Here is a 16737-nt window from a genome sequence, read left to right on the forward strand (position 1 = left end):
TGCAAGGATACAAAAATACTGATTCATAGGATGTCTTAGAAATAGAATCCTACTGCTGAGAAGCAGAGTAAAAGTATCAGACAGACTCCCTATCAACATGAATCAAGTCTGTCATTTAAAAGCACATGCCAAAGGTTTTTTATACATCCAAGTTGCTACCTTTAACTTTCAAGTGCACACTGAAAAGGAAAATTCCAGTATGGTTTATCCTATTCCCTTTGTAACCAAAATAATTCCAATTAGAGCTGGCTGGAAACAAGAGTTCCATTTCATGACTGGTTTCAAGGCACTCATATTTGGTTTCTTTCCCAGAGGGCTCTTGGATAACTACCTTCTTTCTCCCCTCACTTCTCTCTCTCCCTTGGGCATGTCTGCACCTTGAAATACAGCACAGGGAATAGGTGCTCAAGTCTTCGGAGAATGAAGCCAGCATATCTGGTCAGTTCGCCTCTCAATAAAGTCTAGTTGAAAGCTTAGGAATCTAGAACTTCATCCGGACCTGAGGTCTGACTGGCCAGCTCAAGTACCTGTAACTCACGATTCCCTGCAGTGCTTGTTTCTGAGGTGGTGCAAGGACAAGGTCCTACCAGTGCAACTTGTCTTGCCTTCCCCTCTCCATCCACTTTGGAATTGATCACAAACTCCATCCTGCAGTTGTGAAACTTTCAGAATGAAACCTTAAAGTCAGCTTTATTCCCTCAGTGAGTTTCAGTCTCAAAGAAACAGCAATTTTTGACATATATTCCTGAATCAAAGAATTCCCAAAACTTGTGGAACAGCTCTGGGAGTGGAGAGACAGGTATTACCCATACTCACTTATGTTAAAAGCTGATGTATTTGGTATGTATTGGGGTATTTTTGCTTGATATGCATTTTTGGTGTTTGGGGTTTTTCTTGTTTTGTTTTGTTTTGTTTTCTCATGTGAAATAGAGATCAAATTGTTCTGCTCACCTGAAGCCTGGACCTCCATGATGTATTGGTGTAAATCTTGCCCTTGCTGGATGACTTCAAAGGTCATGTTGTTCATGGCCAACTTCCGCTCAGTGTGACGCTGCAAACGCTGCTCAGCCAATGTGAGGTCTTCAGTATTGAAATCATTCATTTGTCTCAGCAGATCTTCATTCCAAGCATCTAACTCTGCTGTAACCTTCATGGGCAGAAGACAGACACTGTATTCACTCGAGTTCAATGAAAAATCTTACTCTCAATCTGTGTTTGGATCACAAAAGTACTTCACGTTTTGACTCTGATCCAGAAATCTCCAGACCACAGCCTGAGTATAATCTGGATCCTGCCCACTTAATGGTCATGCTTAACATTTTGCTTAGGTGGGAATCCAGGAACAGATTATCAGTCCAACAAGAAATCGGACACCTTCTTCCCTTACACATTCCAAAGGGCACTATAAGAGAAGACTCACTATATTCACATGGATGGTAAAGATAATGTTTTTGAATAAATTCAAATTTAAATGAAGAAGTAATGCTTACAGAATTACAAACCAATTTGTAACACCTGTGACCACATAAACCCAAAATGGCCTGAATGTTTCTAAGAACATTTTGCAACACACTGTATGTTACATATTACATAGGGAAATATTATTTATTCTACCTTCATAGAACTGAAATGATAAACTGCTTCCAGTAAGCACTAAAACAGGGACAACTAATACATTTCCAGAATTATTACTATTGATATAATGTATTGTGAACAGTATCTACCCATTGTTCACAGAAAATGCATCATAAGACTAAATATTTTATTATGAATTTGTGAATTACCCACCCCCCCCCAGCATTGATTGCAGTTGTACAATGAGTCCTATGCTGTGCTTTCAGGGACTTACAGTCTTTTATAAAGGTCTTTCTGTTGTCTTCAGTGGACTTGGGAACAAGCTCTATATAACTTTTTTCTGCTGTGCATCTGAAAGCTTTTACTTTGGAGAATGAATATAAATAATTCATTTTTACAGATGAGGAAAGCACAGCACAGAAACATCATACTCAAGGGCTAGGTGAATCACCAGTAGAATCACGAATTGTACCTGGCTCTAACCAAAGACCTATATAACCTGCCAATAACTCATGGGAACATACAAAATCTTCTGTTGCTTTCTTTGCTTCCTGATCACAACACAGAGTGTGATGATTTTAGCAGTCCTTCACCATATCTTCTGTATTTTACATTTTAGCCTACAAGTAGCCAACTGGCATCAAAGTGCTACTCTGTTTTTGCCTGTTTAATTAAAGCAAGATCTAGCCTCTACCCAAACAGCAGTCCCACCTCAACACAGATTCTGCTACTGCAGACAAAAAAGTGGGAACATGCTAGTGACAATGAATGAGGGGGGGGGAGACAAGGGAAATGGGTATTAAATCATGCATACAGGCTAGTGCTGTACAGAATACAATTTTTTAAAGTATTTTAAAAAATTATTAAATAAATTACTTCATTCTGATTCATAGGTCAATTCGTCATCTAAATTCCCACTTGTGCACATTATGATGTGGCGAAAAGTTCTCTGTTTCTCACTAAAAGTGCTCTTCAGTGCCTGCGTGCAGTGAGATGCTTAACTTCCTAAGCAGCCAAGATACAAAATTTTCCACTCAGTTTTCCTTTTCAGAAAACATACATTATATCCAACGCAAGCACAGGAAGACAACCCGAATGGACTGGCTCTCAGCCCTTCTCACATTAGAACAGATGAGAGTACACAGTTTTGCTTTAGAAGGAAAAAAAAAACAGGTTTTAGGCTCTTTTTTGAGAGAAGCAGGAAAGCAGGTTCAAGCAACCAAGTACCTGGGACCTCAGCTGCAGGGTGAAAGACAGAGCGTGGATATCCTGAGGGGTTTCTATTTGTCTTCAGCTTGTTCCATTGCCCATTCCACTTAATTACCTTTAACTAATACCTATCTCTACAGTCTCTTTGGCCTCATTCCTGATTCCAGCAGCCTCTGGTTCATTCACATATCATTGCTGGAGTCCCTGGACTGTAGAGACTTATCGGCAGATTTAACAGTTATGGAGAAATAGTCAAAGCAGATGCTGGATAAGGGTTTTACTAGATACATTTACGTTTAGAGACAGATCCTTGGCTAACAGTGATCAGAACTGAGGTGGTCTTGACCTTGTTTTAAACTACACACAACAGAATGAATTTAGAGTAAGCGCAGGTTCCTACAGTCATGACAGAAAACACACAAAGTTCAATGCAAAGCCCTTTCTGCTCTTTCTAATGGAAAGGCATGTGATATAAGTGAATCAGAAGAATTTTATTTTTTGTGAGCTATTAAAAATATTGTCTGAATTCATTGCATTGATTATCAGGCTGCTAAAACATAATTATTTGAAATTTTGCAAGGATTCACAAAATACTTCCCAAATTCCAGCAAACATTCTCATGTACATACACTCAGGAAGATGTCTAAAAGCATTTATAAGAGGCAGTAATAGAAAAGATTAAAACAATCAAAGAATGTGTTACGTCAGTTTGCTCTGACAGCCATGATGCTATGATTGGGGGATTCTTATCAAAACAAAATCTCAATCCCATTTACATCTATGGATATCAACTCCAGAACAGGAAAATGCAAATCCTTCAGAGGGTTGAACTGTCAGGGGAGTTGACAATGGACATATGAAGGAATCAACAAATCTTCCCTCAAGTATGCTGAGATCCAGCACTTCTACAAAACTGCCTGAGTAAACCTCTCTGCTGTGTTCTGTTTCTTTTAGTAACTTTTCCACCTGGCTGTGAAAGGGACACTGATCAGCATTGCTTTTATCATTAAACCTACAATAATTTCCACTTAAGCACAGGGAAATGACTGTTCCTGACTGCACTGGTTTTTGCCCCTTAGGCCTGAGTGTCCAAGACAGGTCTGTAGAAGAGAGGCATCTACAAACACTCAAGAGAAGGACTGCCTCCCAGGCAACCAGTGCTTCTCGTGCTTGTGCTGGCAACCAGCTTTCACCAGGCTCCCCACACGGGAGGAGCTGCACCTAAGTATCTCTACCTGTCCTGTTAGCCACTGCAAGGCACTGAAGGGTTTATGCTCCATTATCCACACTCCCCAGTTTAAATCAGTGGTTCCAATTAAAGAGGAAAGGACAGTGCAGGCAGTCAGGGCAGAAGCTGATAAACAACCCAGGATGCAAGGCCAGCCCATGATGCTCCATGTCACATTTCCAGGACCAGGGGCTAAGACTGCACCTGAGTAGCTCTGGACAGTTGGACAGGGTCAGCAGGGCTTGTTAGCCCAGCACCAGCTCCACCAGGGCCAGGAGCACAGCCACCAATGGAAGGGAGAAGGAAGGAAGGAGGGAAGTTGCCTCTGAGTGGGGGCTGATAAAGGAGTGGCAATCATCCCATGTGCTGGGTTAGGGGAAGAGAGGAAGAAGGCAGGCACAGCAAGAGGTGGAACACCACCAAATTTCTCAGGCGAAGCGTATACAGGAAGGTTGGGTACATTGCTCTGAGTAACTGAGACAAACAGATGGCTAGAAGGGAATCTAAAGCACACAAAGGCAAAGCAGCAATAGCAGAGCTGTGATAACAACCCAGGTTTCCTGAATCTCAATCTGGTGCCCTATCCCAGAGACCATGCTGCTTTGCGTATCTCATTAAGACATTTCCTTTTCTGTCTGTACAGCCAATGCCTCAAAATCCCAGCATTTTCTGTACTTCAAACTGGACCATTTGGAAATGGTCCCAGAGTCTGAATTTGAGTCCCTAACGGGTTTGACTTGGATATAGGGAAAATGATTTATTTTTCTTCAGGAAGAAGCTGTAATTAGGCAGCTCTGTTAACTACAGATGTATATTTTTCAAGTCTAAAAAAGGACTTTGGATGCTTTCACAGATTGGTCAGGCATTGACATCTATGGTGAAACTTGGACTGCATCAGACAAAAGTGTCCTATCTCCTAAACTGTGGTAAGAGCCAATTGCACTAGGCCTGTGTCAGGAATTTTCTCATAAATGAGGCTCACTTGGCCATGAACTTGTTTAATTCCCTTTTGACCCAGAAGAATGGCTGATTAGCATTTACTCTATTCATTTGCTAGACTTTTTGGTGGGAAGAACTTACAGCACTTCTTATGTTTATTCACTTTACTTCCCAGCATTTGTGATTCTAAATAGACCTTAGAGTCCCTCACATGACCTGAGAGAAGAGAAGCCCTGCTGCAAGACAAGCCCTAAGCTCTGCTCTGTTCTGCTGTGGCATGAGAGAGAAATCATACCAAAGCAGAAGGGTCATGAGAGCAGCACCAGTGGCAGTGCACAGTCTGCATTAGCAAAAGCAGCAGAGATGCCCAGGTACCCACACTGTTCCAAGGAAAGCTGCACACATGCCTGCAGCCACACTCCAGCTGACTCCTTGGATGCTCCTTCCTTGCAGGTCATATACGGTTGGTGGCCAAGAAACAGCTCCCTATTACTAAAGGAAGGTCAGAGTACTCCAGAGTACTGAGAGAGAAAGCCATGACAAAACTATTGATTGGCAATGAGTCTAGAAAGCCCATTTCTTCATTCTTCACCTGAAATAGATGCTCCTGCTACCATGATAATGGGAGGGGAACTAATGCTGGTAGTGAACCCAATCTAGTATTAAATGAGATACCCAAGATATCCTTATCAGAGCAGTGGAGGCAGTGCAAGAGTTAATCTTCAGTATGTGAGCAAATACTCGTTTTGTGCTGAGCTCCATGCTACTATCACAAGGCTATAATAGATATACAGGCTATGTCAGCCATGTCTGTTTTTCATGCAGACACAGCAACCACAGTCTAGACCACATACTCTTTAGGCAGGAATCCTCCTAAAGCAGCAACTTAATATACCCAAACTCCCACTGTTGCAATACTGCTGCATTTGCTGCTTCCTGGATTTAACATGCTGCAACACCAGCAGATAACATGACCGAAGGGAGAGAGACATGTTCATCTTCAATCCTGGAGAAAGAGGAGAGGTATAGAGAAGAGATACGCAGGTGAAAAGTAAGAGCAGTAACAATAACAACAGTCCAGCTATCTCACGCCTCCATTGTAGTCTGCTTATGAATTAGGCTAGAGCCTACCCAAGCTGCAGCAGCTCCTGTGCCGGCAATTGCACATCTACAATAATTTAATATCTAAATCCCAAGTATCTTTTTTAAATGCCGTTGCTGAGATTTTCTACAAAATGGTGCTGCTGAGCCTTGAATGCTGCTTGTTTGGCCTTAATTCAGTGTTTGACACCTAAAGTCATCTTGTTTAATGCCAAACAGAAAATTTTGTTTGCCAATTGAAGGAGGTGGAGAGGGGAAATGAGGAATCAAGCAAAAGAAGATAAATGTTATATGGCAAATGAATCACATAGGAGCTGATATTTTGAAGGTTGGGCTGAGGAAGGGCATATGAGGAGGAGTGAAAGAAAGTTCTATCCTGGGAGCAGAAGCTATCAACACAAAGAGAGTGGGCTCATGAGAAGGATCTGAAAAAGAGTAAAGATGCTTGGGAAGAACAAGCAAATGTAGGAGGCAGGTTGCAAGAGAAATGATGGTGCAAGTAGGACAAGGAGCAAAGGCGAGAAGAGTGGGTAGAACATGGGGATGAGGCAGGACAGGAAGAACAGTCACACAGGCACAGAGCAGATCTGTACAGAGCTCAGAATCAAGAAAAGGGAATATCTATGTCATTTCAAGAGAAAAAAAGATGGCAGCCATACATCTGGGATGAACACAGAGTGAGGATGGATGAGATGAGAGGTCAGATATGCTCCAGGAAGGAATCAAAAAAAAAAGCTGAGTCCTGGATGCTGAGGGGGTGTCTGTGAGTGCAGAAAGGGATTATAATGGAGTAGGGGAGACCAGATCTCTAAGATACCAGAGACTGGGCTCCAGGGACAACAGCATTTTGCTCTGCTTCAACGTTCAGAACAGGCTGGAAGAGCAGAGGACTGGATGTGACAGTGTAAGTGGGTCTATGATCAGACTAATACTGAAGGTATATGGTAGAGGAGATGTAGGTAGGAAAGGGTGAATGAAACTGCCACTTCTACAGATCATGTAAGCAGAAAGTTTGCTGTTCCTCCTCAGACCTCAGTTTGGGCTGACAGTATGACAATGCTGTCACCCATTTTTTTGACAACAGACAGAGATTCCATGCTGACTTAGTGGGGACCTAGGCCACTGAAGTGTGAAAAGGCTGTCACAGTGACGATTCTGCTCTGGTGCTTTTGGCTCCTGAATCCCAAATATAGAGAGACAATGGAATTCAGCTCCAAAAGACAGGGTGCCCAGGACAGCTTAGTGCTTGCCTTTCCTTAAAATGAAGTGATGTGCAGTTTGAAAATTAGGTATATATGGAAAAGAAAAACAAAAGCTCGCTAAACATGAGATCTTTTAAGATTCCAGCCTATGAACAGAAGAGGCTGAAATTCTTCTACTGTTTCCCTTCTTTCAAATGTATCTCAAGATCTCTGTAACTCTTATTTCTAATAAAGCATCTCACATCTGAGTGTCAGCTCTAAGTCAGTGAGGGGCTATAAAACATCTTGTACTTTCTCACAGGCAGCTAATTCACTTGAAAGATTCTGCTAATGTTATAAACCTGGAATGGGAAACTCAAGTGAGTTGTAAATAACAGTGAAGTAAACTACTGTGAAAGCTGGCTCTTGTTGCCTTCTAAACTCATGCTCATGGATGGATGTGAACAGCCAGAAGAGCCAGCAAGTAAAATCAAGGTTGAAAAATTTTATTAGCAGGTGAAATGGAGACAAAGAGATTGAATAGTGGAAAATTAGATATCCAGCAGGTGAAGATTTTAGTGATCATTGGGGCTTTCTGAAAGATTATACAAGATCAAATTTATATTGTACAGTGGGAACCCCCATAATCCCTTCCAGGACTCTGTCTTGGCCTAGGAACCATGTTGCTCTAAGACTACAGTGCATAGGCTCTATCTAGCATTGCACAGATTCATACGTATTGCAGGAAACAAAACAACACACACAAGGGAAAGAGGTGGGCAGCTCTGGGAAAGGGAGAGGGAAGTTTCTTTGGAGGTAACCAACAGCTGTTGCCAGACAGGTATTGGCTGAGATCATTCCTATTCTCAGTCATAGAGTTTTGTAGAGGTCCACGGGTGAATTTGATCATCTCTCTACAAATGATGTAAAGAAAAAATGTCCAGAAAGACTCTGGATGGCAGTAATTTTGTAGGGGTTGCAACTCAGTGAATTTTACCATTTGTTTCTTATGCATTTACTCAGCATTTTACTGTATATTAGCATTCATCCAAATAATGGTTAATAAGCCTTTAAATGACTATTTCTAAAGCAAGGGACAAAGTATACTTGACAGATTTTACTGAGGATATAACTCTGGAATAAGACTGTGCTTCATACATATAATGTGCTCAGTGTGGTGTCAGCACTGCCGCTAATGTCTGCCAGCTATTGCCCCTTGAGTCTTACACCCTATTTCCTTGTAGTGGATCAGCTACCACATTCACATTGCATGAAATCTCCTGAGTTATTTGGCTGGCTGCACAAACTCAGTTGAAGTCTGTATCATATAGAAAGACTAACCATATAATCCTAATGATCCCACCTTGTCTTGAAATGCACAATGACTTGGTAAAGGAATAGAGCATATCAGGCATCAGAGTTAGACACGTTTCCTAAATAAAGAATGGGTTGTCATTTTATGGTTTTAAAACCTAAGGCAGAACAGCTTCCCATAGGGATAGCTAGGCTCTCTCATGTTTCTGTTATGTCTGTTTCCAGGTGTTGCCATAGTTTGGATTTCATAATTTACCCCAAGAACCCAGAGTGTAAATATCAGTCAATATAATGAGATTAAGACAAGAAGGGACAGGCAGCACATGCTATTTGCCTGTGGGTTCAAATTCATATCTGCCAAACCTGCCTTGACTCAAGTACAATACAAAAGCTTAGAAGTCCTTAGAAGTTCTAAATGAATGCAGCTGGTCTGCCCTGCCAAAGAAATAGGCAGGTGGCTTCTCTTTACATAAAATACTTTTCCTGAAGACAAAATGCAACAATAGTTGGGAGATTTCACTGAAATGAAAGGTCCAATGATGCCTAAATAGATGGAAGCAAGTGTTGCTCGTGCAGTAATCATTAATTCTGAAGTTTGTCTGGACTCCAAACCTCTGTCAAGAAAAGAAGATTACAGAAAAGCTCAAAAACCAGGAGGGCTACAAAGCAGGTGGGTACAGTGCAAGTTTAGGAAGCAGTGCCAAAGGAAAGGGTCATGTGATTGATCTATGGCATGGATTTCAACATGTGGGGAGAACACTAAAAGCAGGAAAGTTTCCAAAGAACAAATGACAGATACTTTCTAAATAAAACTAAAGGCAAATCACTCAGTTGCCGTTTGTGAGTTAAAAAAAAATTCCTAATACTTTCAGTTTGCCTTATTAATTAGAAAGGAGAGAGAGAGAGGGTAGTAAGGAAAATTAACAGAATCAAAAATGTTCGGTACCAGAACTGGATGGAAAAAGACATCACGAGATGTAACTGTTCCCTGAGGCTGAGCTCTAATGTGCAGCCTTCCCTAAAGCTGTTGGAAGCAGATGGGCGCGCACAACCACATCCCTCTGGCTTCCACTAGAGAGATGCAAGTTTTTCCTCCCACCAGAGTTCCGAGGGAAGGGTCCTCATCACAAGGGATTCCCTGGAGCACAAGAACGCAAGAACCAAGGGTGAGAACACCGACCTGAGGGGGAAGAATGTCAAGCATTCAGTTTCCCAAGACAGAAGCAGTAAAGAGGACAAAGGGGTTCTAGTTTGGGAGGTGGAGGGCCCACTTTTTGCACATGGTTTGTGTGGGTGCAGGAAGGAGAGAGATAAACATGGCTGCAGCAGGTAGAGGGGTTTTGTTAGGGATGTGTTCAATATGGCACTGCTCTTTGGACAGATGGAAGGGGACTTATCTAGAGTAGAAAAGGAGAAATTCATTTGACAATCATACTGGTACACATTATTTTACTATTCTTAATCTATGCAGGATCTAGGTTATTATGGAAAATTAAAACCTAAATACATTTCCAGTTATAGTTCAAGCTACTTGTCTTTAGTAGAAAAAAACCTTAATGTCCTGTTTTAAATTTCATCACCTTTTTCCCTTAAAAGCTTGGAATAGTCAACCATTAGTAATACTACATCATTTTTAATTATGGTGATGAAAAAATCTTTTTGCTTCTCATCAATGGCATGAGATAATTTTGTTAATTTTGGTAACAGTTTCGTACTGACTTGGAACCTTTATTATATGGCTGAGGCAACTGACTGCAATCTACTTTCTAAGGATCATTATTGTGTCAATTTGAGCCAATTCAGCTGTTGCTTGAAATGCACAGCATACATGTGTCATTTAATATTTTATTTCAAATTGCCTTTCTTTTTATTATCCATCAAACTGTTTTTCTTGTTTAAGCCCTGGATGTAATTATAAAATTTAAGATACTGACCTGGATATATTTTTCATTGTGTGTTCAGTTATAAATTGTCATAATTATTCTAAAATAAAAAATATTTGTAAGAATGAGGGAGCTTTCTAAATAAAATCATCTGCTCATAGACTCCCTATGAAACATGTTCTCAGATTTCCTTGTAATATTAATCTTGCAGAGGGAATTCAGATGTCCTTATGATAAAAAATAGCAAATCTACAGTGACAACAAAGTGGTGATTTTCTTTTAAATCCTCTCTAGCTAATCTTATTTTAGAAGACTGAAGTACATTTCCAAATTTAAATATCTTAATGTATCACAGACTCTCCAAACGTGTCTGTGAACACACAGAAGTAGGATTCATGCAGAAACAAAACAGGGATCCACATAGTACTCCCATCTCTGGCACCAGATATGGAGGGGACTAGGATAAGTCACACCATCTCCTGATGCCTCAGTTGCCCCATCAGTAAAGCAATCCATGGTGGTAACGGCCTTTGAGATCTTTGATTGAAATACTATGTACAAAGAAAAAGAATTTGAAAACAGTGATTTTTTTTTTTTTTATATATCTTTAAATAAATCAGAATAATTCTAGGTTCAGACCTAGAATTTGCAGTGACACAGGCTGAGATCTTAATGAATGACTCACATGTGTTCATCATATACTGCCTACAGACACATCTGGGTGTTCCAGAAGCACATACTGCTTTTCATATTTTTGCTTCATTTTTGAAAACACAGGTGCTATTTATAGGTATGTACAAATATATGCATTGACACCCCATTTATATCCTTAGAGTAAAAGTCTTAATTATTCAACATTTGTCACACCATTGTATCAAAATATCTTCTATTTAAATATAGGAGATACTACAGTTACTGCAGGCTCCTGAATTTTGATTGTAGCATTCTTAAGGCAAAATATGTTATCTGACATGAAATACATACATTTATACTTAAACACACATGCTCACAAAGAATACTCTCTTGGTATCAAGGAGGCTGTATATAACTGGTAAGTAAAATGAAACTATCCTAATTTACATGAATAACAAGCAGTGTAGAACAGACTTCAGTACAATACTCAACTATGCAGTCACAATAGGAAGACTCAGATACTCCTCACTGATTTCCATCTCTGGCATCCAATTATAGATCAATACACCTAAACGCCTCTGTTTCCAGCCTTTTATTCCACTATAATTCATCATGCCATGTCTTAAAATAAACACAGAGTATAACACAGCATTCTAAGTCTCCCATTAATTACCAATACCCACCTTGAGATTATCTACAGATTTACAAAAAATACCTTCAGGAATATATCATCATAAAACACCTGAAAGTGTTCCATGAACTGAAAAACACTAGTGGGATACAATAGGATAAACACACCCCAGAAGGGACATAAGTGGTGACACATGGCTTTCACAGATTTTGTGCACAAGTTAATTTACCTGTTGTTCTTTTTGCATCATGTCCTATCAGAACTACAGCAAGTAATTAATGTGATTAGCTGGAGTCTCTAAAGCTTCTCTGTCCAAGAATACTTCAATTATTAATGTTTTGATGAGTTTTCCATCCAGTGTTTTTGATTTCAAAACAGAAGTGAAAAACAGAACTGAAAGACCTTTTTTGCATGAGGACCTAAAAATATACTTTAACTTCCCCTCATTTTTTTTTCTTTCCTTTTTAAATAAATCCACTGTAATGCTTAAAAAGCCTAAGTTTTAAATATCCTTTCTTTTCATGCATAACATGTTTTTTCACTCGGTGGTTTAAAGCCAAGCATGTATCTGTTTGTATGCATCTATGTTTGTATCTGATGAGACAAACCTCACTAATAAGTGATACTGAACTTCCAAATCACCAAGTGACTAGTGTCAATAAAGAGTTAGAATATGGGCATCTTACAAAGCTTCTCTGCAAAGCAGGCAGATTCTCAGCAAAGTCAGTTAAGCTGACACAAATCTATTTCAGTGTATTCTAGCAGTATATCCTAAAACATATTTTTAGCTTCAACATGCCAAATTTAAAACCTGGTTGTAATTCTCTCTCTTCCTCACTGGACAGCTGAGCACGATCAAACAGCTCCAGGTGTATCCTAACAGAGTATGTTTACATATACTCCCTCTCCCACAGCTCTACCTTTCTCAGGTCATGCAGCCAGCTCTTACCTCAATGGTGTACTGTTCAAAAATCCGGAGCTGCAGGAAAATATCTAGCTTAATCTTCCTCTCATGGAAGAGCTCTTCCATCTGTACCTGGGCCTCGTCGAGCTGCTGAAGGACAGATTCAATGTGGCTGATGGAGCTATTGTGTGGAGTCTTATTGTTTGAAACAGCGGAGTCCCTGTAGCAAGGTAGAGAGCATGGTTAAAGCTGAGCTTTAAGGCAGGCAAAAGAGCAAGAACTACACATTTGTGATTCTGCGTGCTGCTGAGAAGCAAACCCAAGCACAAAGGGCTGAGGAAAGGTGTATGCAACACTCATCTCTTCTACTCGCTGAAATCCTGCAGCTCCTGAGCTTGGCACAAAGTTTGAACAAGGGGATCATCCTTTCTTTTGTCGTGACACTGCAAACTTACACGCTTGGGAGGGGGAGGAGAGGAGAATGACACCTCAATCTCAATGGCTCTCTTGAGGAGACTGACTGGCAATTCCCTTTAATCCTACAGAGTGACCCGCTCAGCCTACATTCACACCAAACTCAGAGAGGCTATTTAGCCACCTGGACCTTTACAAATTAATTTTGTGCATTTGTTTTATTACTTACAGACTAAATGAATCAGAATTACCAGCATTTTAGATCAAGGGATCGGGATGCCTTGATTTCCTCTGGATTACATAGTACAGCAATAGATGCAGAATACAGTGCAAAAAACTCCACCAAAGAAAAACACCTTTCAAACACTGCAAGACAGACTCTGATTTTTCTTTTCACTAGGGTAAGTGAAATTAGACATGCTTGTGATAGGCCAGATACTGCTCCACCTACACCTTCCATATACAGGCACCAGAAGGGAGCTACTCCTTTACTGGTGGGGTAGGACCAAGGGGAAGTTTACTGTACCTGAAAGAAGTCTTAGCATGGACATAGGACCGTTCTGACAGTTTCTTTTCTATTTGTACTCTCACATATATTACTAGGCTCACCTACAGTCTGTTACGTCTTCAGTAAATTTGTTTGGTGAGTGTTTTACGGATAAAGAGCCTTTGCAGACATAAAGAGCTGAAATTTATCCTCAAATGTGCCACAAAAGGTCCCCCCAACTTTAACAAGAACCAGAAAGGGAACTCTGAAGCCATAATTTAATCTTGGCTTTGGTACTTCAGCTAAAACAAGATTTAGATGCAATGGTTTCCTCTGTCCATCCCACTCAGAGGCGTGTGCTAGCAGCTGCATTATTTAGCATACTTAAACCAAGACAACTGAAAACCCTACCAAATACACTCTTGGAAAGACCTGTGCACTGGTTGGATAACAGGATGAAGTGGGTCAGCTAGCAGCTCTTACCCTCAATATTTCCTATCAATCTCCAGTTCCGCCTTGGAGAAGGTGTGTGGGGAGGTGCGATTACAAATCATACTGGACTATTGGTGCACCAACAAACTCCCACGCATGTAACGCACTGGCTGACAATATTGGAAGATGAGTGAAATGTCCGGTGATGCTGCCAGGTCACCTCACTGTCCCACAGGGACCAAATGCAGCTGGGAGCCATTCCTCTGGCCAGCTAACCTGGGCTGCTGAGTTAGAGGTGCCCATGGAGTTTCCCACTGTGGAAGAGTGTTAATTTGTTCCCAATTTTTAGTTTTTTATTTCCCTTTTCTGTGTTGAATTTTCCCTCCATACACATCTAGCAAAGCATTTGTAGTTTTCTACAGAACTTGACTGAAATGCTTGTGCTTTGATCTTTGCAAATTATCATCACATAGGGTCAGATCAAAACAATGTACAGTCAACTTAAATGTTAATTGAACACTGTCAGTGCACATAATTAAGAAATAAAAAAGTATAACCTTTTGCAGATGCCTTAAATTGAAACTAGGCACTGATACACAGCATAATTTCAGGTAAGTTTAAAACACACCTTTGAGGTTCTAAGGCAACAAAACACACGTTATTCTGTTTTCATTATGTGTCTTGAAGGAACAGAACAAGCATTTGCCTGAACATCTGAAGCCTAAGATTACAATTAAAAATACAGAACACTTAACTCTTCAGTTTGCTTTTTGGATGTGTTTCACCTCTTTTTCCTTTATGTTTGGTACACTGAACTTCAGATGCACCAGCATTATTCTGAAGCAAATACTACCAACTTCCTTTGCTTACGAGGGAATATTACACCACTATTACTCTCTCCAGGTGATATGGTTTCTGCCCCACTCTTTGTCAGTCTTGTGTTTTTACCTTCTTGGTGACCACAAGATCTCTCTCTGCCTCCACATTACAGCTGTACAGAGGAAGGATGAATGTAAATAACAAGGTGAGATTTTGAAACTACAGCTTAATCTGAGGCCACATTCAATCAAGTTCTGGTTCCTTCAGTCAGCACCTGTCTTCTGTAAAAGGACATGAAATATGTCTTCATTCAAATGCAGGATTATTACTACTCATATGTTATCTAAATGACTCAATGAATTATTCAAGACTGGTGTTGAATAATCTCTCAAGGGATCTAAAGACACACTTGGTTTTAGAAATTCTTTTTCATTAAACATTTCACTCTTCAAATCAAGTCATGCTTGCATTTCAGGGGCTGATGCAATACAAAAATTTAAGTGCAATAATCCAGTATTTCTTCACAGTCTCCTCAGACAAGGCCTTGACAATGCGTATATAGTCTGGTTTGAGAAAGATCTCCTTCCAGAAAAAAAATTTTCTGAGATTGGATGCTTCTGCCACAAGATTTCCTGCCTCTGTCTGGTGCTGAGAAATTTTGGGAAAGAATTCATAAAAGATCCTTACTAGTCTCTGAAAAGTTATGAATTAGAGTTAAGAAATGCAGGAAAATTATTGGAAAAAACCACAAAATAAACTTTGCATTACATAAAATTGGGTTTAGCGCATTGCTCTTGAGTTTGTTCAGAATGAACGCTGTGCTTCTGAAACCACTTTCAGTGCTTTAACTGGGAGAAAGCTTAGTGAAACATACCCATTAGCAAAAGCTCATACACTGAACTACTGCAAAGAAGGCAAGATGCACAACTCTTCACTGTCTTTTTTGCCCCTAACATTCCTGTTCTTCCACATCTCACTGGAGCAAGTCATTGTTTTGCCTTTCACAGATGTGCAGAAATGTTGCCCCCAAGCAGCACTCCTAGAAATGCAGTTGAAAAGATTTGCTTCGTGTTGACTACTGAGAACAATGACCACCTCAGTAAAAGACTGATAAGGAAGAGTTAAAAAAGTGTGTCCAATGCTAACCATGACATGTACAGTGTTGCTAGCCAGGCCTGTTTTAACTGTGACAGGTATGGTCTCCTGATGCAGAGTCACTGAAGGTCCTGAAGACCTTCTGTGAAGAGCGGTCCCAGGCACTGTATTTAACTAGTTCAGGCAGTTGAGCTCTTCCTAAGCTATCTGGAGGAGACAGAGTGCTATTACACAAATAATCTTTTCTAAACCAACACCTGTACTCTCAGGGATAAGGACAAGAAAAGTAAAGTATTTCAAAGCCCTGTTAATTTTATTGGTTTTAACCTGTGCTATGACATGCTTGATAAGAGCAGTGTATTTCATTCTCTTCATTGTTGTAGTGTTTGCAATCTTCGGCTATTCTTCACGGCAGGTACAAGGTGATCCACATTGTCAAATGCTGTGTTAAAGAAAGATTGTAGCAATTCTAATTTTTTCTCCTTTCCTTTATCTGTGTGGTTTTTATTTCTGCCAGCAGCCACAAAAGCTGTTAGAGTGGGCACACACAGAGGTGGTTTCATGTTATTCTTACACAGTTCTACTTCACTTTTGAAAGAATCCAGGATCACATACAGGCTTTACAGTTAGTGCTCAAAACCAGCACTTGAACCAGAGATCATCTTGACAGTTCAGCCCTGCAAATCTTTGCGTGCGTTCAGGGCTTCTGTCCTTCAGACAACTGTTCTGTGTTTGGTCTTAACTTTATCAGAAGCAGGGGATCACTTTGCACAAATATGTTCATCCTGTTCCACCTTGCTCACTGCCCAGAATACAAGACAGACACCCAAACTATTTCTTCATTACATACAGCTGCCACAAAACCTGTCTTGGCATTTCACAAATGTTTAGA

At 40.3% G+C, this 16737-nt stretch overlaps 1 protein-coding gene across 13 annotated transcripts in view; it reads right to left on the minus strand.

Annotated features, from left to right (window-relative positions):
- Positions 1 to 16737, minus strand: part of KALRN (kalirin RhoGEF kinase) — a 526665-nt gene that overhangs the window by 188375 nt on the left and 321553 nt on the right. For all 13 annotated transcript variants that reach the window (XR_012623758.1, XR_012623759.1, XR_012623760.1 and 10 more), the window contains 2 exons: positions 12644 to 12818; positions 952 to 1147 (listed from right to left, as the gene is read on the minus strand). Coding sequence is in view for 10 of the 13 variants with exons in the window: in XM_074828701.1 (XP_074684802.1) it covers positions 952 to 1147; positions 12644 to 12818 (371 nt within the window). In the remaining 3 variants the exon portion in view is untranslated. The remainder of the gene's footprint in view (positions 1 to 951; positions 1148 to 12643; positions 12819 to 16737) is intronic.

The sequence above is a fragment of the Strix aluco genome, chromosome 6 (genome assembly GCF_031877795.1).
Source record: "Strix aluco isolate bStrAlu1 chromosome 6, bStrAlu1.hap1, whole genome shotgun sequence".
NCBI classification, from domain to species: Eukaryota; Metazoa; Chordata; class Aves; order Strigiformes; family Strigidae; genus Strix; species Strix aluco.